The 24,110-nt window shown below is 35.5% G+C and overlaps 1 protein-coding gene across 7 annotated transcripts in view; it reads left to right on the top strand.

The window, feature by feature from the left end:
• LRBA (LPS responsive beige-like anchor protein) overlaps positions 1–24,110 on the top strand; it is a 368,276-nt gene that overhangs the window by 236,640 nt on the left and 107,526 nt on the right. For all 7 annotated transcript variants that reach the window (XM_072928718.1, XM_072928719.1, XM_030270329.4 and 4 more), the window contains 4 exons: positions 10,315–10,432; positions 11,415–11,517; positions 12,687–12,802; positions 14,979–15,091. In XM_072928718.1, the coding sequence (XP_072784819.1) occupies positions 10,315–10,432; positions 11,415–11,517; positions 12,687–12,802; positions 14,979–15,091 (450 nt within the window). The remainder of the gene's footprint in view (positions 1–10,314; positions 10,433–11,414; positions 11,518–12,686; positions 12,803–14,978; positions 15,092–24,110) is intronic.

Raw genomic sequence — 24,110 nt, 5'->3', positions numbered from 1 at the left:
GCTTTCCTTGCCCTGTAATAAGTTCTCAAATATGAAACTCCACCAGATTTCAACTTCCAACTCCTCAAATAGAAAACTGATTATCTTGTAGTGATAAATCTACTGAAGTTTCTAGCTGTAAATGTGTTCCCCTTTGTAGGGTGAGATATTTTATACTTAAGATCCCAAATCTTCTTTCCTCTAGCACATATCTTAAAATTGTTACCCACTTGAATATCTATAATGCTAACATGTTATGGGAAGAATTGATTACGGGTGTTTTACTTGTAAGTACTTCAGCTAGAGAAAACCCTAAAGGTAGATCTACTTCCTTAAAATAAATTTTTCTTTCTTTTTTTTTTTTTTAAAGAAAAGAAGAACATTGGGTTCCACACCAAAAAACACTTAAGAACTGCAAACACCACTGGAAAATCAAATTTTCTACTGCCTTCAGTTTCCTGCTCCTATTAAAAAACTGTACACCTTTTTCAAAATGTGGAGCTGACTAGGAGGGGAGCTGCTATCCAGTTAGGGTCTTTTCTGTACTCGAAAAAAGATTTAAGAAGGGCTCCCACATCATTCTTTCACTTGTGGTGAATTTATTTGATAAAAGTTGCCTATTAAAAGGCTGCCTTAAGTTAGTTTTGTAAATGAAACATGCATGAGCAGGATAAATTGCTGTTTTTTTGCAAGGAACTTAGTTCTTGGCAGCACTTAGGCCAGGATGGATAGGATATTGCTATGGGGTTAGTATTTTCTAAAGAGAAGCAGTTGAAAATACTTTTCCCTCTTGACTTCAGCATTTATGAAATGCTGTTAGGTACTGGTTGGAAACTGGGGCTTTGTCAATACTCCCATGTTAGACTTGACTTTTTCTGGCTCTTCGGAAAACTTTCAGTTTTGCAAAACAGCATCGTGGGTTTGAAAGATAAATGCATAACACAGCCCAGATTAAAATTCTTCACGAGAGCTAATATTTTCACATAGACTTACTGCCCTCTCTCCTCCTGTCAGCTGCAGAATTCTTTGATAGACTTATTTTTTATTAGGCCCTCAGGAGTAGCAAGTTTTAGATTTAATACCCCAGAGGGAATGGCAAGGCAAATCTTGTTGTTGGATCAATTATTCAGCTATCCCCAGACTGCTGTCTGTGTATCTGTTACATTTGAATCACATTTTCAAGCCTTTCTTATCAATCATTTGGACTAGAAATGCAGTTTAATTTTCTATTGTATTTTTAAGCTGAAATAGGGGTTATGTTCTTGTTCTGTTACCCCAGAATCATAGATGTAGTTGTAGACTTCATGTTAGCTGTGCCCCTGGCTTGCTTAATCTTGGGAAAGGGTCTTTTCTTGTAGGAATGCTTTAAAGCTGAATTTATATTACTTTATGTAATATAAATCAGTAGCATGTACTAAGATGAATATCAGAAGTTGTTGTATAAAACCTCGTCTTCACATAGCTTTTTTTTCCTTTGAAAACATAGGCTAAGTTTTAATTGGACACATTATTTCTATGGGTGATCTTAAGGGGTTTTCCCTTGCAGTCACATAACAAAACCTTGGTCAGTGACTGATTTCAGTCAGTTCTTTCTTCTGAGAAATTAAACTACTTTTACAGGAATATAAGACAAATGTAAGAATACAGATACAAAATATGAAGTATACTCATGTGGGACTTTGTTATAAAAAGGGGCACATAGGAAACGTCTCCTATGATAACTAAGAACATTTCCTCTATTTTGTTGTCACATCTGTGTTCGGCTTTGGTTTACAGTAAATGAACTTGCAGTGAGTGGAGAAGGGCTTGAGCAGTGACGGGTTTTATAGCAGCTCTGTACTATCTTCTTTCCCAGATTCTGAGGGCAAGAGGGAAAATTGATTCAATATTATATATAGTCATGGGTATCCCAAATGAGGCAAATGTATATCAGCCCCTGCAGCTGCCCCACTTTACTTGAAGGGGATTTGGTTCCTGCAGCACGTATGTGACATTGAGCCATTTTTTCATCCACACACCTTTGCAAGGGGCACCTTGTGTTCCACATCTCTCATGAAACACAGTGCAGAATCTTCAAATGTAGACGGCTGGCTTGGCAGCTCTGGAGTCTGACTTTTCTCCTTGCCTTCAAGAGGCACATCTGTTCTTCTATGCATGGGCTTGTTTCCCATTAATGAGCTGATCAGATGTAGTGTTTCTTGATGACTGGTATTCTAGCTTCCTGCCAGGTGTGTGTGGGAGTTTTTGTTTTTGTTTTGTTTCTGATGAAAAGATATGAAGGTCAGCTTACAGGTCACTGATTTAAAAAAAAATCCTTTTTTGGCATTGAAACTTATTTTTTCATTGTCCATTTGCTTTCTGTTCCTCCTTCTGCAAGATCAGATGGATACAGCAGATGCTGGACAGCTGCCAGTGTTGCAGGGGTAGTGATTCCTTCTTGGTTGGAGTTGCTGCTTCCACTTGCACGTGTTCTGACTGGAGAGACCTTTGCTGGATATATGGAGAAGCAGCCTATGAGAGAAGTTGTATACTGAAAGTGCTGAAATAGGCAGGTGCAGGGCACCAATGGAAATCTGAAATGACTATTCTCATTTTCTGTTCCAAATACAAATTTGAAGAGACATTTATAGCAAACATGAGCCTTGTTTTGTTAAAACAGAGGTTCTTCAGGCCAGTGATCACAGTACCAGCCTGACAGAGCTCAAGAAGTGTTTGGATAACACTCTTGGGCACAGGGTGTGACTCTTGGGTGTATCCTGTGCAGGGCTGGGAATTGAACTTCAGTGGTTCTTGTGGGTCTCCTCCAACTCAGGCTATTCTATGATTAAAAAAAAAAACCAAAACAAATCAGTGTCTAAATATCTTTAAGAGACAACAAAACAAAGATGGCTCCTGCATTGTTTTCTGTGCCCTACCTTTGAGATGCTTGCTCCTTCTTCTTACATTTCACCATACACAGTAAATAATACTGCTGTGGATATGAGCTGCTGCAAGTCTGGCAATTGTCCTAATATTCAGACTCTGTACTTGTTATAGATCCACCAAGAGTCTGATAAAGACTATCCCTGAAGACTTTTCTGCACTAGGAATTTTATAAAAGGAGAGGCACCAACCAGAATTTAAACTTAAAAAGCCTTAAAAATTAAGAAAAACCCAAATCTACAACCTTTTTGTCATAACATTAACAAAAAATCTCTTCTTGATTCCTTTTCATTATTTTTCTGGCACTTCCATCTTTGAATAAGGGAAAGCTTTAGTGTTACAACATCATCAGATGGTTTTGAGCCACTAGTCCTGTGTTGTCTTACTTCTACTAGGAAACTTTCTGTACTAGGAAACTTTCTGTATGATTTATATTTTCAAAATATGGATCATATAATATCACCTTGAAAACATTTTTTTTTAAATTTTTATTGGGAATACCAGATTCTAGGAAGTGTGCTAAAGGCTTTTGAGGTTACGATTGAAAAGATTTCTTATTTTATAACCTCCTTTCCAATAATAAAACATTTCCATAATGAACTAAATCTGATTTTTTTTTTTTTTTTTTTTTTTTTTTTTTTTTGTTAGCTTACAAGGAAACAGGAAGACAAATCAATTGATCGGTTTTTGCAGAGTGACAATTTGGAACATCCAAAGCTTCCTGTTTTTTTGTCTTTTAGTTTTCTGCATTAATAAACTTGAAGGTGAGCTAACTAGATAGCAGCAGTTGTGGTGATACAAAGTTATGCACCAAAATAGGAGAGCTGTGAAGGGCTTTTTGAAGCCATCTAGACATCTGCTTCTCAGCTGGATAGATAAAATGATGGCAAAAGAATTTTTCCCACTAGTTTTCCAAAATTCTGTCTCACGCTGGGTAATGATCATGGAATGCACCACTGCACCATTCATTACTATAAACTCTTAATACTGAAAATACTTCATTTCAGCATTTTTGATGCAAATTCCACTATTTAATATAATCAGCTTCTTTTGACAGCTTCTACATAGTGAGAAATCACTTCATGGAATTCTGCTCACTGATGCTTAAGCTCTTTTCTTGAGCTTTTGCCGGTAATGTTATTTTTTTCAATATATAAAAAATGAAATCAAAACAAGCTTTTTTAGTATTTGCACTGTGTCTGTTTAACTGATGGAATTCATTGACACATGAAATCATGAAGTTGCATGATTTAATGCAGTCCAAAAAGACTAGGCTGAGTTATTTCTAAATGATTGAAGGATTCTTGGTTATGATTTGTTGTCTATATCATTTTACATACCAGGTATATGAAGTCTTTTTATGTATGAACATCAGTGCTGAAGCAAATAGCATAAACAGGTAACCCTGGGAGAGGAAAAATGTTGCTCTTCTTCAGGTGATGCAAACATCTGTAGGAGCCTTTTGTATCTACCTCTTGATACAAAGAGGAGGAGCAGATCCAGCTAGCTCTTAAATCAGAATGTAACTAAATCAAGATATCAGTCAACTCCTACAAGAATCTGTGAATTCCTGCAATTTTGTCTCCTTTTTTTATCATAAATAAGCCTGCTGTCGTATTTTGCAAAGAAAGTAATAACTTTATGTCCTTAACCTTGCAGGGCTTGGACAGTCAACCTAACCTATATTAATTTTCTTCTTTTTGAACTTCCACTATCTGAGGCTGCATAATTTACCTTGCATAACTGTCTTTAGCAATCAGAAGTTCCTGTTCTTTGGGTTAATTAAATGTTTTCTGATAGAGGTAATGAACCCCTGCTCTCTAAAACCCAGCAGAGTTAATCAAGAAGGAAATTGTTTATGAGACTCAGTTGAAGGAAGTAAGAGAATTGGTACTAAATTTGTAACATTGTATGCAGATATATGTGAGATGTTTAGAACCACGTACTCAAATCAGAAAAGTTCTGAAATGCAGGCTACCTCAGTAATTTTATTTCCGAGTTAGATTGGGATAATTGGGAAGAAGGTTACCCATAGTTAGTAGAAGACCACTTTCAGAAAATTTAGATTGCGTGCTTTTTTTAACACTGAAATATAGCTTAAGTGACAGGATAAAGGGAGAATATATAGCTGTACATTCTTCTATTTTAATAATATATTTTTCATGCCATCATATATGTACTGATCTGTGGTCTGTGACAGTTAGTCTTTATTCTTATTATTCCTCTTATTTCCAAGCACATGGTATTTCTTTTTTCACAGTGTAGAGAGAAATTATTTCAAAACTGAATGGATCTAGAAACAGGACTAAAGCCTAACAAAAGATTAAACTATTTACAGGTTCTGAGGCCTTGAGGTATTTTAAGGCTAATATAAACAGCTAATATAATGAGGCTAATATGAGGCTAATATAAACAGCATAATATGAAATAGGAATTTCAGTTTGTGGTAAATCTGTCTGTCCCCAACAGCTTCAGATAAAATAATTCTATCCTTCTTGAGCACATCAATTTGCTAGTCGGTGGTTCATGTATCAAAGAGCATTCTGTGAAAATATCAATATCATTGGTTAATATAAGTGAAATTAATTTTTAAAGCTGGGCTAAAGGTTGGCATCTGAAAAATTGCATTACTTTGCAGAAGAGAAATTTCTGTCTTCCAGTGAAATTTCAGGTCATAAGGGCAAGTAATTTTCACAATCTTCAATGGGAACCCGTGAAATATGAACTTCATTGTCACCTAGCCCCAAAGCGATAAGATAAAATGAGCTGATACATCATTTGCTGTGGTTTTATCATCTCCTTCAGTAATTGGAAGAGAAAACATAAGAGTCCTTTACCACTCCCCTCCCCAATCCCTTCACCACCCACACCCAGGCATAAGCCATTTTGCTCTGATCAATACAAAGGTCACCGAGTATTTATTTATTTATTTATTTATTTATTTTTGCTGGGTAAAACTGTCTAGTGGAACATTAAAGTAATGAATATGTTTAATTGAGTTTGTCACCCATGAAAATGCTGAACAGGATTGTGTAACAGACTGTGCATGCTCACAGGGGGTCTGCTGCTCATTGCCTGTGGATTTCAGTGGCTGATTTTGTAAATATCTGAGATATAAAGTGAATATCTTATTGGTTGTTTCTTTGAGAAATCTAAAATAAGCCATTAAACAACTCTGATTTATTGAAGAGCATGTTGATATTTAAGATTTTTAATAGTCTGATCTGTTAATTCAGCTGTACTTAGATGTATTTAAACAAAGAGCAGAGTCAGGTTCTTTCACTGTGAATCCTGCAGCCAGTAATTAAATAATACCTGGACAATAGAATCCAAGGGTCCTCAGATGCAAGGCTGAGGTTAAGGTAGAAATCCAGGTTTCTTGTGAACTGAGTGTCAGATTTTGTAGCCTCTGAGTGCTGTAATTTTGCCTTCCTGAGTAAAAATTACTCCAAATGACCTAGAATGTTGCTAGAATGTATTTATCTCAACTGTAATAATATTAGAATGTAAATTAAATGCTCTATATTTTTATTCAGTGCTTTGTTGGGTTTTTTCTTTGTCTTGCATTATAACTTATTTTAAACCGGACAAATGTGCATCAGCTTTTAAAATAAGCTATTTAGCTTTTATTTTACTCATGGCAGTTAAGTTGGCTGGCATATTAAAGTAATATAATTATTCAATTACTGTTTCAGTTCTATAACCCATTTGCAGACTTAATTACTTTTAGCCTATTCACATTTTCAAGATCAATACTACTTTTCTCTAAAATAAAATAAAATATACGATGGTTGATTGGCTTGCTTAACAGGTAAAGCAAACTGTTCATTTAATCTTCAGTAAAATATTACTTTCCTAATTCAGGAGGCAGCTATAGTGATGGGGGTGGTTTTGTAACTACTGCATGAACAATAGACATTGTTTATGATCAACATTCAAGGAGGGTTTTGAAGGAAAGGTAGAATAGGACATTTGTATTAAAAAGTGAAAAATGACAGAATAGCTTCCAAGTAAATGAGCATTTTTTTGTTGAGAAATTAGCAGACATATGACTGTAAATCTGCAATTTACAGATTTGCGGTCGTATATATCTGTAAATATGAGCAATTTTTAATGTATGATCTTAATTTGTGGTCAGCACTGTGCTACCTGAGTTTTCATGCAACTCTGATTTCAGAGTCTTCTCCAAATAGAATTTGAATCTGGCTGTTCTTTACTCACTAATTTCTTTGGGAGTTTCTGACAGTTGTGCAGTGTTGGGCATTTAGCATGAGTACAGCGACTGAGTACAGATTTAGACCTTCATTTCTAATACTTGAAGTATAGAAGGGACTTCATTCAAAGGGGAAAGTAATTTTGTATTTTTAGTAATGTTGTCATGACGCCTGTTCATCTGGTGTTGCCAAAGTCTAATTACAGAACAGTTTGTCTGATGAGATTTTTGAAACTGTAGAACTTTACAGTTGCCTCATTTGTTTATGTGTTTATAAATGAAATGGTAAACAGTATAAATTGTCTTTTCTCCTGTAAAGTGCTGTATCTTTTGAAACAAATGAAATCTGCATTAGATTGAACTTCCATCTGGTGTGTTGAATCAGCTGAAATTCTGTAAATACTTTCTCACTTGGGGAAGGCAGTACTATTTCTGCAGATTAAATCAGATTGTACACTCTCATTAGTCTCTGCTCCACAACTTGTTCCAAAACTGATGGTGACAAAAGGCTGAAATGACTTGGTTTTAACCTCAAAATATTGTACAATGGTATGAAGAAGATAGCTGTTCTTAAATTCTGAAGTGGAGCTCTGTGTTGTGTGGCTTATGGGTGAAAACAGGCAAATGCAAAAATAGTTCTTGAAAGTTGTAGTTCTGATGCCAGAAGTGATTTAAAAAAAAAAAAAATTAAAATTTTGTTTGCCAGAATAAAAATGCTGAATTTAATTTGAAGAATGAGCCAGATTCTGCAACTAGGAGTTTCTAATAATATTTTCTAGGGAGTGAAAAGTTTCACTGGATTTCCATAAGGAGCACTTAGCGATACACAAGAACGAACCGCGTTTGTCTCCTGGACCTTTCATGTGCTCTAGGTGCAGCGATGAGCGGGCAGCGCTGCGGTTGCCGTGACAACTGGTTCACTGGCGGGCCAGAGCTCTGGCTAGGGTGCTGTCAGTGGCCCCGACTTTGAGAGAACACAGTGTCCCAAAGAAGGGCTGCTCCAACCTCATGCAGTTTTAATTGAACTCCAGAGACTTTGAAGTAAGGCCGCAGAGCGGGCAGAGCCTTCTCCAGCCCGGAATGAAGGCCCTGCTCAGCCCGGCCTCAGCTGCTCGTGTCTCCTGATCAGTTTTGTTAATGAGTGCATCAGAGGATGGTTACAGCAGTGCCTGTGGTGTTTCTGGGGTGCAGGTCCAGTTCCTGCTGTAAATCCTCTCCCTCTGAATTTGTTACTTCATCTGCTCCGTTGGCTCTACGAGGTGCACGATGCAAGCCACCTCTGCTCTTTTCAAGCTGGTGCTTTTCCTTCCAGTTTTAAGGAGGCTGCAAGCACACCCTCGTGTGGGGTTTGCAGTCTCACAGAAATTGCTCATTCATGGGGTAAAATGAATAATTATTTAGAGTGCTGGTTTTACTCACACTATCCACATAGTAAGTGTTTGAATATACCATGCACTGACCGATGGGGAAAAACAGGCTGTTGGGTTTTAATTGTGGAAAAGTGGAGGTTACCACATTGCTGTCTGCTTCAAAAAAATCAGTCATTGCAATTAGAAGCTCCAATTTTAAGATCATAAGATGGATGAATACCAGCAAAAAGTACTAAGAGATTTCTGTGCATGAGCAGTACAACTTTGTCTCCTTTGTTACCTCTTTTGATGTTGTATTCTTAGAGGATATTTATATGCATGTGACAAAATTCAACCACAGTGGTTCTGAATAGTTCCACAGAATTAGACAATTCTGCCAATTAGTGTGGATGGTTTATGGGTGTACTATGGGAAGTGTCAGTGTGGCCCAAGTCTGTTAGCTCCCCAGTTCCAGAAATGTTTAGCAACCATTGACAATCTCTGGTTCTTTCATCACAGTTCTAGAATTTTGTATTGGAATAATTACATAGTTTTTTCCTTCTCTTTCTATGTGCGTGTGAGTGTGCGTGTGTGTGTTTACTGGGAAAGAAGTTGGCACTTGTATTGAGAAGAAGATGATTTACTTTGTATGTTCTGATTTGTGCTATCAGCTTTTGATTTGCCAGTCATGTTTGTTTTTAATTCGCAAAACTGGTGCACTATTTTATGCTGTATTGTGTAGTGCTTTTATAATAGTGCATCTGCTCCCTGTGCTACAAAAATGCAGGTTTTATTTGTCAATACATGCTACATGCAAGGCAAAATCCTCCTTTGTTAAAAACCTGTAAACAAATGATTGGTTTAGTTAACAGTCTTTGTTATGTTAAGGATGTGAATTTCACTTTTTTGTTTTTATACACAATGTATTGCGCAATTGTGGTAAGAGTGATGTTAACAAGGATTGCATATGAGTCTCTTTTTCTATGATGGTTTTCTATTAAGTGCTTTTGTGTTTGCTAAAATTGACAAATCTCAGATTTTCCTTCTCCTATAGTTTGTTAATCTGAGATAGAGAAGTGTCCAGTCTCTCTGTCCCTTAACACTTACATAATTAAGCTTTGAAACGAAAAGGAAAAGTGAAGCAACAAAGAAACAAAGTGGCTGAGGACTGAAAATGGAATTAGTTTGAATTGTGAAGGCAGACTAAGCATCTGTGTCTGTCAGATGGGATGACAGGAATTGTAACAAGTTACTTTGACAACTGCTTACTCCATAGAGAGATTATGCTGAGTTCATTTGCAGGTTTGTGTTTAACCTTAGCTGACAAAATGATACTTAACCTCTTATACAGCCAACCTTTCTAGTTCCAGAATTGATGAATGCTGCCTTAACGATAAACCTAAGGAACATTTTTTTCTTTAAAGACATTTTTTTCTTGCTTATTTGTTCCAGGTCTGTTATAACGATGCTTAAGGGAGTGCAGATACATCTAATGCTACTAGAAATACATTTCCGAATATGGTTTTATTCTTTGCTGAAATGCTGAACATTTAATAATGTTTTTGAAACTCTGAAACTGTTCTTCTGAAACATGAAAAATAGACAGTTGTCTTTAAATGAAAAAATGTAAACAAATGTTTAAAATATTTGGCATGAGTAATTGAATTCAGGAGTACAATAAATGTATTAACGATTCATAGAATGATTTGAAGTTTGAGCATATTTTAATTTTGCTGCAGGTTTTGCATTTAGTTGGTAGTATCCATGTTTGTGGGTTAAAGAGTTTATCTTTTGCAAGGTATTACCTGTCCAGCTAACATTTAAAACATCCTTTATGTCTGTTTCTCCTAGATTCTGGCATACACAGAAGGACTCCATGGAAAATGGCTCTTCTCAGAGATTCGATCTATCTTTTCCCGACGTTACCTCTTGCAAAATACAGCACTGGAGATATTCATGGCAAATAGAGGTACAGTGAGCTTAAAGAAATGACAAGTGTGGATGTGGGGACATGTGCATTCTCTTTGGATGTTTCGCCATGTCTGTTTTGACATGGATTTGTGTAGATAGGGGAAGGGCTTGGATTAAATATATTAGTATTTAATTTAGTATTTTTTTTGTAATTTAGTTTCTCTTTCCTATTTTTTTTTTCAATGATAAATTATGAGCAAGCATGAAAACTGTGCATTATCAATGCCTCACTTTCATTTATATCCGCATGTTTATTTGTCATTCTCTGGGGACTCCTGCTCAAGACAGTCCTACCTCTGATCTGTTGTGCATGAAGGATTTTTCGTGTCCCCTTGGAGGGTTGATAGTTGTTAGTTGTACAAACCAAGAACAACGGAATGAAAGAATTTCACTACTGGGTTAGACCAGTGACTGCTATGCCTTCATGCTTTATTTAAAATTTAAAACATTGTTTTGGTAATGGTATTGTCCATCAGAATATTAATCATATACATAAACAGTTGTTGTACTCTCTGAAGTCATTAATGACCACTGGTGATACCATAATTAGATTGTTATTTAGATTTTTAGGTTGCTGTTTCAGAAGTGTCATTCATATGTTTCAGACAAAATAGGAAAATAGTATTTTGAAGACTATTTCTAGAAAATACCTAGAAAGTAAATAGTAAATGTGTGAACCAGTTAATACATACATTTTTTAATTAGTTCTAGGCAGTCAATCTGTGCATATAAATTTAATTTCTATTTGTAGAGGAAAAGAAATAGAGACTTTGTAAAATGTGCAACTGTAACAACTTCTGTTGAAATTCTTGTTAGTGATATATAAAAGGAGTTCTGGAAATTAAAAAAAAATATATCTACAGCAACCTGAAGGAAACCTTTCTGATCTGTTGGACATCTGAGCTTAGGGTTGCATTGTGTTGGTTGAGAAAGCCTAACATGTGTAAAATCATGCTGTATTTCAACTCTTGTACTCACAGTGGGTGTCATGTTCAACTTCCCTGACCAAGCAACAGTAAAGAAAGTGGTTAACTGTCTACCTCGGGTTGGTATTGGTACCATCTTTGGATTACCCCAGACCAGGTATTTTACAATCTGAGTTAATTTTTATTTGTCAGTTTTATTTTCATCAATCCAGCCCACATGTTTTGAAGCATCTATACCTACTAGTTTAAGAACATGGAGCAGGAAACCCTTAGGGAGTATCTTGATTGTTCTTACTTTAAAATTTTATTTTTAATTTATTTCTGTACATAGAAATGGAATTAAAATAGTTTGGGATGTTTTCTGTTGTGTTTTGTATTTTTTTTTTAGGGTCCAGAAAAAAAACCCTCTTGGATTGCTATTATAGCTACTCTGTAAGAACATTAGGATTTCTATTTACAGAAACAAATTATGTGTGAAAAATTTTAAATGTACATTGAAGACACATTTGCTCAATATTTCACATTTATTTGTACTGATCAATTTGTTTTCAGCATAATGTGGGTTATTAAAATAAATCAGTTTCCGTTTCCTTGAATGGTTTACCAATACCTGTAAAGATTTTTTAAACTAAAACTACATATATATTTCTTTCCTCCCTAAGTGATGTGGGTTTGGTATTTACAGATGTTTTTCTTATGAACAAAACAGTCTTGGGAATTTTATGATAAACTCTTCTCTGTTTTATTTATCACTCCAAGGAATGACTTTACAGTCTTTTTTCACAAACATTAGGAAATCGGGCATCAAATCCTAAAAGTTTGAGTTATTTATGACTAACTCCCCAACACTGCCTAGAATTTAAACCTCAAGAGCATGGATTTCGTAATGAAATTCTATCTTCTTATCATTGTTTTCCTTTGTTCTTGAGGGATTTAAAGATGACTTGATTCTTATGTGAAATTCTAAAAGTATTGTAATTTTCCTATTTAATGATATTCCATCTCTAAATCTCCAGTAACATATTTCTGTAATACATCAAGTCATCATGGAGCAGCTGAATTTGAACAGCTGTAAAGGTTTCTGTTGGAAATTTTTCAGATTTTGACATATCCAGCTGTCAGATGCATTAATTATTTTTATTCGTATTAGATTATAAAACTTTAAAAATGAACTACAAGTATCCAAGTGGCAGTTTGATCTCCAGAGAAATCTAGCACAGATGTGGTAGAAAGAATACGTAGTACTGCCACTGAAAATCAGATATGTAAAAAATGAAGACCCACCAGGTTTTCTCATTATTTTTTTCCAATTTTCTTTGTTTTCAGACGCATTTCTTTGGCTAGTCCACGACAGATCTTCAAAGCCTCCAACATGACCCAGCGATGGCAACACCGAGAGATTTCCAACTTTGAATATTTAATGTTTCTAAACACTATAGCAGGTATTGCTAATTACTATACATCCAAATTACTGTAATTACATTGAAAAAAGAGTCAATCATGGCACAGTCTCGGCAGCCATGGGGCACAACTAAATTTTGCTCTTGTAATGAGTAATTTTTTTCTATGTATGATTGTGTCCTGAAGAACTTCACAACAATCCTCCTAAATTTACTTTATTCATAATTATATTTATGTTTATGTAAGACTAGAGATGTATTCATAACACAGTACTGAGCTGCACTTAAAATCAGAATATCATGACTGTTGTGGGGCACAGGAACTATATAGACTGTCAGCTATTTAGGGAAGCCTCAGAATTTGGAACTTCTTAATCTTCAGTATTCTAAGTTTTATTTTTCATAAGTATGATCCTCCTTAAATATCATAGATGCAACAAGTTCTCTGTAGGTCTGGGAAATCTCAGCTGGGGAGCAGGATATTCCTGGAGTCAATAAATACCACTGTTACAGGATGCACGGTTGGTCTCAAAACAGGGTGCAGTGCCTAATTTGTATCCACTTATTTTTGTCCTAACCTCATTCTGTAAACACTGAGCTATATTTTGTTTAACCCATCTTACCCCATCAGCTTCTAACCAGCTGGGCTTCAGTTTGCTAAGTGGAGGCTGACTGTTTGGTCTCATGACATCCCTTTTATTTTCCAACTTATTCTATCCTCTGAGCAACTTAGAAAATTTCTCAGTTTTCAGTGCTTTCTGTGTTGAAAGGTCTGTTAATTTCCTTTCAGACTTGGCATTTGCTAGCACGATTGATATAACAAATGCCTGTGCTTGCACTAATTGCATTTTATACAAATGGTCACTTTTGGTGCTTTCTGTAATCAGTCACCAAGTCAGAGGTTCCAGGATGCTGACAGATTTTTAAAAGTAGGGGTCGATCTGCTTGCCTTGTTACTGCTCAAGCTGACTGAGGCACATCATGACACTGTTTTCTATGGCTCTAATGAATGACCCTTTTCAGCTTTAATATATTACTAAAGTAATAAATTGAATTCTTATCTGCTTGGTGTTGGAGGTTAGAAGAAGCAGAAAGATAATCTTATAAAAAGAGGGAAAGTTGAGTTGCCCATGATAGGGAATTAAAAGAAAGATAGTTACCCCAGTGTCATGTAAGTAGCCTTAATCCTCAATAACAGGTAATGTGCAATAAAGCCAAGTGACTGTACCATTTAAAAGTTCTGCAAACCACAATGGACAAATTCTGAGTGGCGTAAGAAAACTGGAAGAAGAAATACTGTGGTGGAGGTTTAGAAAATGTTTTCTGACAACTTTACAGGTTGGATTATAAAATAATGTTCCTGAGGAACAGGTTAAAACCTGTCTTTGGAGACTTTTAAGACCAGGCTGAACAAAATCTCAAGAACATGCTGATTGAAGATGATATGAATGAATAAGACACTGCAACAATATAATAAAAATAGACAGGATCCATGTAAAAACTGCATTTTAAACTCAGAAACCAGGCTTTGGGCTGTGTCTGTGTGCATGGTATGTGTTTATTCTAATTGAATATTTTGGTTTTACTGGAACAAAATTTCCATCTTAGATATGTGAAGATGTACACATGAACCTGTATCCAGACCAAAATTTCTGTCCTGGTAAATGTTGGCATATCCATAGATGGACAATGGGCAAAGATGAATTCCCCTCAAAGTGAATTCTCTAGATGAAACAGTTAGTAATTGAAAATGTCTTCAGTCTGAATTCCTGAGCTATTCCATTCTTCTTTCACATATTGTATTTAAGACATTATGTAAAAATATTGCTTTAATTTTTAGTATCAACAAAAATCATCGACCCTCCATTTTTGGAAGTGTTTCACCTTAAGGAAACAGAAGATAAGATGATGTAAGCAAGGAAAGGAGAAATGCTTAGGAAATGAATGAATTTAACTGTCAATCTTACTGTATGCAAAAGAGTTTACAATTATAGTCAAATGGGCTGAAATGTTTTAGATTAAATACTAGCATATTGTCAACTTTTCCATTATCCTTTCAATAAAGCAAAGTAGAATATTGATATGGTAACAGATCTGAAATAAACTGCAGTTCTTGCAAACAGCTCATAAAGTTATATTGTTGTATCTGTAGAGACTGGTATTTTAGTTAAATATAACTCTTTATTCAGAGTGGGGTTTTTTTTTTGTTGTTTGTCAGGTCGAACTTACAATGATTTGAATCAGTACCCTGTCTTCCCTTGGGTTATCACCAACTATGAGTCAGAGGAGTTGGACCTTACACTTCCTAGCAACTTCAGGGATTTGTCAAAGGTATTTGTCATCAAATATGCCTTTATATTTTTATCGTAGTAATTTGCAGTCTTGTAAACATTTTCTATGTTTAGGACATGAATGTTTCCTGAATGAACATTAACAGTGTCTCATTTCTTCATGTGTGTACTGATAATAAGAATTCATTGTGTAAAAATGAATTATTAATGTATTCTTATTGCCTCTGATTGTATCAACCTAATAATTGTTGTTGGAAGGTGCTCCTAGTTGGAACAAAGACATTATATTTCATTTCAAATTTTAATGAAGTCGGAAATGCTGTGGCTGTTAAAGATCAAAAATTAGCCTTTTTATGTTTTTTGGTTTTTTTTTTTTTTTTCTGATGAGAATAGTACTTTTTTTAGTAGCAAACCCTGTAGCAAACCATTATATTTTAGGTACTTTTAAATCACTGCCCATATTCCATTGAGTAGAAGCTTAATTTTATTCCTCTCTGTACCCCTTCAGGTATGCTTGAGTAATGCAGCTGTTCTTTGTCAGAAAGACATTGGCAGGTTTGAAAAACTTTTCCAAACAATTCCTTTCTGGCAGAATAGCCTTGTGAGTTTTTGCAACAGTGCCCCAACCATTTGCGGATTTGATATACAGCCTGTTTACAGAATGTGATTATTCTCTTGCAATGTTTTCCCAGGAAGGACTATTTCATTTTACAAAGTAGAAGTACCTCTCATTTTCTTTACAAAGAGTGGGTACACTAATCAGCAAGCAGGATCTTTTTCTAAAAGGTAGCTTTTATGGGAAAGGTTGGCCCTGTGGAGCAATATAGCAAATTAGCAGAAAAGGTAAGGACAGTATTTTAATTATAGTTGGTTTTTTTTTTTTTAACTCTTATATAAATTGCTAATTTGCTACTAAAAATCCCCATGAAAATATGGCAGCTTTAAAAGTTTTTGCTTTCAGTTTGCAGTTGAGTAAACTAAATACAGGTCTATGAAAAGGTTTTATTACTGATTTAGTTTTTATAACCTTAAAAAAGGTGCTGTATAGTCAGCAAATATATAGACAAATAAACACACATATATATACGTGTATATGCATGTATATATATATTTGAAGACTGTACCATGACTTTTGAATGTGTATATGTATACATTTAAAGCCAAAGCAGAGATTACGAGATTCTATTGTTGTAACTTTTCCTAATAGTGTTACTTAATGTGAAGAAGTCATTAACTCAAAGCTTTCTTAGACTGTCTGGCTGACACAGATCCACATTAATGGGTAAAGCTGCACGTATTTTTTATTTTAACAAATCTTTAAAAGGTAAACATTTATTTATTTAAAAAAAATTATTTCTGGCATTCAATGAATTCTGTTTTATAATCCCCTAGCCAAAAAGTATCTGAAGGTAGTTTACAGCCAAAAACATCTATCACCAAGCTCTAGAGTACTCTTGTGAATTGCACTTAAATTAACATTGAAAACTTAAAAGTAGCATCAGCCCTGTGTAGCTTGGGTTAGTACATAAATTAAGTGTACTAACCATTAATAAATTCATTGGTGATGACATGATTTTTGCAACCTCATTTTCCATTAACTTTTGTTAAGTGACACTTCTGCATAGATCATGCCATTGCTGAAATAGTTGAAGACAAGGAAAAAATTCTCTAAGTGCTGTACTTAGGAGGGATCTCTTTTAATTGTACTGTCACTTGTAAAGATTCAATTCAACCAGCACTGTAGTCCTGGTCTTTCTTCCTCCCTCAAACAGAACATATTTTCCTCATTTTAAGTTAGGTATAGCACTTACCTCCATTTGAGAGATTGGATAGCAAACCTGCTCTATATATGTGTGTTTTTTTAAATTAATATTGACAGGTTATATGGATTTCTCTGTTCATGAATGTAGTCTTTGAGGAGGTTTGCTAAGTGTGCTTTCAGTTCTGAGGGAATCTTTCCATTGCTGGTGTTGAGGGAGGATATTACTCACATTTCATCTTTATGTACATTCAACCTTCTCAAGCATTTGCTGGAAAACTGAGAGCTTTAAACAGCACATAATTATTGCATATATATATATATATATATATATATATATATACATGTGTCTGTGTGTGTGTGTATACACACACACACATATTGAGAGTCTTTATGCCATACCTGTTTCAAATAAAGCAGTTTTGGTTACTGTTTTGATAGTTCTAGCAGTATCAACTCCATATAGCTTAAGTGTTAAACTTCATGTCAGATGATGAATTTCTGAGAAGTATCTGGAAGACCTTGCTAATGTTCTACTATGAAAATTTGTACATTTTATGTATATTGTGATATTTTCATTGTAACACTGTTTTCTTAGGGGTAATGGTTCCACAGATGTACTAATTATGTACTGTAGCATGTCTACAATTTTGCACTGCTAGAGGTTTTTAAAATATTTAAAGATATTTCACTTAAATGTCTACATGGTTTTAACAGCCATTTATTTCCTTTCCTTATGCATGACCAGAAACTCATCACAGTTTAGTGCTCCCACTGTGTAAGTGGAAAACTTACACAGTGTAGAAAACTTTGATTTTGATCTGGCAGAAAGGAAGTCAGGTCAATATCTTTTTGGTTTTTTTGATGCCTAAGACAATGAAGAATTTTTAAAAATTACTTAGAAATTGCAAGTTGTGGCAAATCTAAGTAATAGGTTTTTTTAAGGTGTCAGCTAGGAGTCCACAGTTAGTACAGATTTAAAGAACTGCAGAGTGGAGGTTAAACCAACACTTTGTTTAAGCAGCTTCCTCTGGCACTGTTTTGAACATCAGTCACACAATGATAAGCCAAAGCAACTGGAATGGATTGTGGTTAATATTGCTGTCAGCCTGATGAACACTCCTGACAAATGCCAGGAGTGCACTGCCAGTCTGTTACCCTGCTTTGACTCAATGTTTATTCCTTAAGAGGTGACTATGGTTTGGAATGAGTATTACATATTATATTTATAGGGTTATATATTTTATTTATACAACAGGCACAGTTTCCCACCTGAATGTGTGGCATTTTCTGCATTACTTATGTTATTCATAAGCACATTCTTTTCCTTGTTCAGTGGAAGCAATAAATCGCATTGTATTTCTGAACTTGGATAAGGAAAGAAAATAGAAGTCAAAATACATGGCAAATACTGATATATGGAAGCGTGATTTTATACTCTCAAAAGTTTGTTACAAGATCTTGCTGTATGCAAGCAGCTGTTGATAATTTTCCTTTCATCAGGCATAACATTTGTGTAAGATCATAAACTGACACTACTGGAAGAAGAAATTTATGCTGCTCCTAAATCTTCTTTTCTCTGCAGTATAGCTACATGTGTACATAGTAATATTTTTATTCATATTTTTATCTATTCTATGCAGTATTTGCTAAATCATCATCAATTTTATAGAGGCTGTTATGCATGTAATGACTTATTTTCCAGTCAAGTGTACAAAAGCAACAAAAAGCTCTCACCTTAGTGAAGTGAGGTGTTTAATTGGTATGTGGGAGCCACTAATATAAAACACACCTTGATGGAAGAGAAGGAATAGATTATTTTTACTCTGAAAAATTAAAGTAGTTTTGTTATTCTGATGTTAACTTCGCTGTTGGGTTCTTCAGCATGCCAACCTGAATTCTGTTGCAGGGTGCCCAAGTCAGGAGCACGAATGCACTGCATATAAAACTTGTGTTTCATATTTCCCTTTTTGCGGAAGCAGATTTGAGATGGGCATGAAATTTGCTTAGTTATTTACCTCTTGGCAAAGAGATAGAAACTAAAAAATGTTTTGATGTGAACCTATTAAAGGTTTGCAAATTTTTAAAAGAAATCTTTTTGTCTAGAGAGGCATTAAATCTTGTACAGATATTCTGTGAATCAAGTGCTTTCGTGTAGGAAATGTAAATTAGATTTTATTCAGCTCATGCTGAATACACACAAAAGGAGTGCATTTAAAACTGATGAACTCACCGGTACTCGGTGTCCTTCTAAGCATAAAGCATGTTCAAAAATTGGACATTAAAGGAGGATGAGAAGAACAGTGTGAGAAATAACAAGAGGGTGCAATGGCAGTGACTTATTTTGATAGGCAATTACATCTGGAATTTAGGCACTAAAGCTTTTGAGGTATTGCACTGTTGGGCTCAGCACCTGTCCTGGCTGCCTTGTCACTGGTAGTTCAGGTAGGAAATTTGTCATCTGTATCTGTGACAGAAGGTACCACACAGTTTAAAAGTATTCCAAAGTCAGACAGGATATAGAAGGAAGGTACAAATATTCTTCCTTTCAGGGTGCTTCATGTGAATCCCTGCTTAAAACATGACATTACAGGAAGTAAAATATTTCAAACTTTGTATCAGGATCCATGGTACGTACGAGAAGGTCCATTAAATTTTCTCGAATTCTGGATAGCTCAAGAAATACTGTTAGGGATATTGATGCCAGCCTGAATGATATCTGGGATATCAGTGATATCTGAAAAGGAGACACATATTTCATTATTCATTTTTAGTCCAGTGTAGATTTTAGTATTTTTAGGATAAAATATACTTCTCAGATCCTCTCCATTTTCAGATAACAACTTTTCATGCTTTTTTTTTGTTGTTTCTTGGAGGAGAGGAGCACTTCATCCTCTCTAAAATGTAGGTTGACAGACCTAAATATTTGACATAACCATGTTGGAAGAAACTTTTAGGAGAGGGGAAACATACAAACAGGAAGTACTCGGAGCAGAACCTTTCTTGTGTTGGTTCCATTTAGGAAACCATAAAAGAGCAAAATCTAGCTGGGAGAATGAAGACCCTCTTTTCCTGATATGGCTTCTTTGCATACACAGAGACTGGAAAAGGCAAGGTGGGAAGAGAATTGCAAAGACCATCTCTGAAGGAAGCTATGCAAGATTATTAAGTTCACATCCCATGACAGTACTAGAACTTTAGGACTATTATGGGCTTTCTTTGTTCAGATTGAATAATCTGTTTTGTAATTAGAAACAGTACAAATTAAAGTGTGGAGTAGTCTGTTATATTCCCTTGGAAGTTTTGGCTTAATAACATCATTTTTTTCCCAGTTCTAAATGGGGAAAGCGATTTTGTGAAACTCTGGAATGACAGTGACATTCAGACAGATGCTATCGTGGATGAGCAATAAAATGGGTCGATTATCCTTTCTGACACCTGAGCCACTGTGTTGTATCATTTCCAGAAGCACACTTGCCAAAATTGGGAGACAAAGCTGCAAAGGGCCCCATGGGTCTGTGGCTGATGTGCCACAGCCCTCTGTCCCTCTCTCCGTGTCCCCAGCCCGTGTCTGCAGCACCACGGACAGGGGCGCTCCCAGAGCCAGCCTCGTCCCCGCCAGCCTCGGCGCCTGGGGTTCAGCACCAGGGACAGGGACACCCCGAGACTATTCCGGGGCTAAAACGCAGGAACACAGCTGCTAGCAAGACGGATTTGTTTAAATGAAGTAGCTTTTGGGTTGTTAAGGCCGACTTAGACATGACCCTTAGAGACATTCAACTGTTCGGATTTTAGTGTCAATTTCTTATTTCACTTTAAGGACGGAGATTGAGTTGATATGTTGGTTTGAGCTTCATGCGGCATCTGTCTCAGGACCTTTTTTCTAACAAACATGATTTCCACAGTGTTCTGTTTCTCCACAACTCCTGTGGAGATGTGGTGAGGCTGGAACTTGACCCAAATGTATCTTTGAGAGGATTTATCGAAACATCCTTTCTGAAATCTTACTCTCAGTTCAGATAGATTTTTAAAAAAAAATATTCTGGTAATTTATGTTGCTTGATGACAATGTCATAACCATCTTTTATAGCATCATCTTTGAGAGTTTTTTCTTGTCTTTAGTTGGTTATTCTCTGTGTCATACCACCTCCTCTAAAGAATATTACAAGTGGGTGATAAAATGCTTCTCGTTTCCATTCTTACTTTCTCTTCCATGTTCTCTTCTCTTCTCTTCCCACCAGAGGCTTATTTTCTAAAGTCAAAAGAAGCATCCTATTTGTACTGCAGATGCATGTATCAGTTTCTATGATCACTTAGCTGTCTTCAAGCAATCTTTTAATTTTTTTAAAAATTATTTAGGTATTTGGGAAAAAGCCAAGTTTACATGATCAATAAGAGTAATTTTAGTAATAAGCCTAATAATCTTAATCTTGATTTGCCTCAAGGAGGAGTATTGTTTGCAATGTAGTAATTCTCAAGGATAAGAAAAACTGTAGTTCAAAATTAACTGTGGATGTTCAGAGTGGTATTCTAATTTTATATCTGCTGTTATTGCCCATCTTGCTCTTGTTTCGGTTTTAGGTGCCCTGGACATATGTCATCTTCCAATTGGAAGTGAACTGAAGAAGGTTCATAACCTTTAAAATGGTCACAAGAAACCATGGGGCACATGTCTGATCATAAGATCTATTAGAAATCAAAAGAAAGTAATTTCACACACATGTCTTGGGCCATAGACATTCTAAATGTGTGTTTTCTGTCTTCCTAATGTAAAGTGAAAATTATTCTCTTGATATAGTCTCTCTTCCTTTTTATATTCATACATTTGAACTCAGCAGATTATGGATGCTACAGCACACATCTGTGTAACCCAGATTTCTGAACAAGCAGGATGGTGGCCAAGTTAAAAATTGCACTCATATGGGAAATGAATATGGGATTTTTCTCACTTAACTGGAGCTGTCTAGAGCTGAGTTGGTCGAACTCCTAGGAGCAGGAGGCCTCTTGGGGTCAAACAACAATCCAGGCTTAAAAATACTGGTCAGAAAATGAGATCATGGTAAAATAATGACAATCTTTGTTTAAGGAGTAATCTAAGGTAGTTCTCAGGCCTGTGCTTTGATGCACACATCAACTGATCTTTCTAAAATTCAAACATCAACAGATAAAAATGTAGATCAAATGAAGGAAATCAATACAAAAAAAATACTAAGAAAAGATGGTACGATCCTAAAAGTTTGAGGTGAATAGTTTAACAAGATTAATTAAAATAATTTATATATTATATCAGCCAGTCACTTGAAGCTGCCTCAGAGTCATAAACAAAGGTTTGTTTCCAAAGTGGGGTGGTTGCCGACATTCCAAAAGTTTGTTTGGTACTTTATACTGTTCAGCATAGATGCTAATCTGAAAAAGAGTGTGAAAAGGGAGCTGGTAAACTTTCTGACAATGCTCATCTGTGATGGTATTGAAGATGATGGCTAACTAATCTGGAGATTTTATGAAACAGGGAATAAGATGATGGATGAATTCACCTTAGGAGCAGAGCAATGCATATGTGAAACAAGATACATTGATGGGCTCTTAGCTGACTATTTGTATTCAGGATTGTTATAGTCTGGAGTACTTTTATTAAACAGTACAGATTACAATAGAATTCTCCTTATACATTCCCAAGTACCTCTTTCTAGCCTTCTGCTGCTCATTTTCTCAGGCTTGGTGCTTACATGTGATAGAGAATAATGTTTATTTTGTTTTCCCTGAGAGAAATCTGCAGCAAATGTGAATTCGTGTCAGCTTTTGGCTTGAGGTCCTGTGCTCTTAGTACAAATAAAAAGGATTATGTTTTTAGTTCAGATTGTCCTATGTGGATCTTGTGTTAGGTACAATGGCAGCTGTTTTCTGTGGCTTGCATGATATGTTGGCTATGAACATGGTCTGTAAAAGGAAGGCAAACAGAAAATGTTTCACAGGAGATGTTTTCATCTCCAGTGTTTGTGGCTTGTCACTTAATCCTATTTCTCAAAATCCATAAAAGTATTGTTTGTTTGTTTTTAAGCAAGGAAATAACAGTGCAGGGTTTTCTTTCACTTGACAAGTGGATGGAGAGTGCATGCAAATGTTATATTTTAACTGGCAGGGTTATTTTCTGAGTAAGTCCATACCCTAATCACTGCCTGCAAGCAGCTGGATTTCCCTCAGTTTCCTTTCTCCCTAACCTCTTGGAAGTGTACAACACATAACAACTGTCCTCAGTTTGGCTTCCCAGCAGTATTAAGGTGTAATACCTCAGGTGCAAAGTGTGTGACACATTCAGTTTTGCTGATTGTGATTAAACCTTACTGTGCTTCATTAGTGTGTCCTTAATTAATTTGCAGTTCAGCAGCTACAGGTGCTTGTAACAGCATTTGGTACTTTTGGTAATGTGAAGGCATGGAGATTTTTCTTTTAAATTCAAATTCCTCCAAGTTTTTAGGTGACCTGAGGTATATTCTGTCACTGACATATTGCTAAAACATCACTAATGTTGCATAATAGGGTTTTTATTTTTCTTTTTTATGCTTAACATTAGTTTATGACCCATATTTTTTAACTGGGAACTTTGGGAGTCTTCTGTCTTTTGCACCATTAAGTATTATTTATACTAATGTGTTCAGACATTCTAGTTATTATACCATCTTTAGATCAGTTTTTCCTGATTGTTCCTGTGGTCTCAAAGGAATATGTGTGCTCTTAAAAACATCTGAAATATAAACAATATGTACAAATACTTTTAATGTGCATGCACATGACCTTTTTTTTGCTTATCCTCCAGCCCTTATCAAATTCTCAGTTATGAGAATAGAAATTGGAGTATTTAAAAGTTTATAAAACAGAATGTGATGATGTGTTTATATCAAGATAGGTAGAGTACACTCACTAATATTCATAATTATTGCAGTTTTAATATTGTGTATACAAGTTCAACTACAGAATTCCTTATTTAATTAAGTACATGAAATTCAAGTAGCTGCTCATGTTCTCAAGTGACAAAATTATGATTAATAATTGATAATAAAAAGTAGTGTATCAGTTCAGAATTATTGTGTATCATTGAAATGCTTACCGGGGAAGAATAAAAAGGTTCTGTTGAGTTCTGACACTTTGGATTCAGGTAAATTTTGATTTATCCAAATTCGTATATCCCCCTCCTAGCCTAGTCTTTGATGTAGGTTTTGGGAGGCATCTGCTGTGAAACCAGTGGCTTTTTTGTGAATGGATTGGTAAGAACTATTTTTATCCTTGATAAATTGTTTCGATT

This window comes from Taeniopygia guttata, chromosome 4 (genome assembly GCF_048771995.1).
Source record: "Taeniopygia guttata chromosome 4, bTaeGut7.mat, whole genome shotgun sequence".
In the NCBI taxonomy this organism is placed as follows: domain Eukaryota; kingdom Metazoa; phylum Chordata; class Aves; order Passeriformes; family Estrildidae; genus Taeniopygia; species Taeniopygia guttata.
Note: the sequence above shows the minus strand (reverse complement) of the source record. Positions and strands in the feature narration are given on the sequence as shown.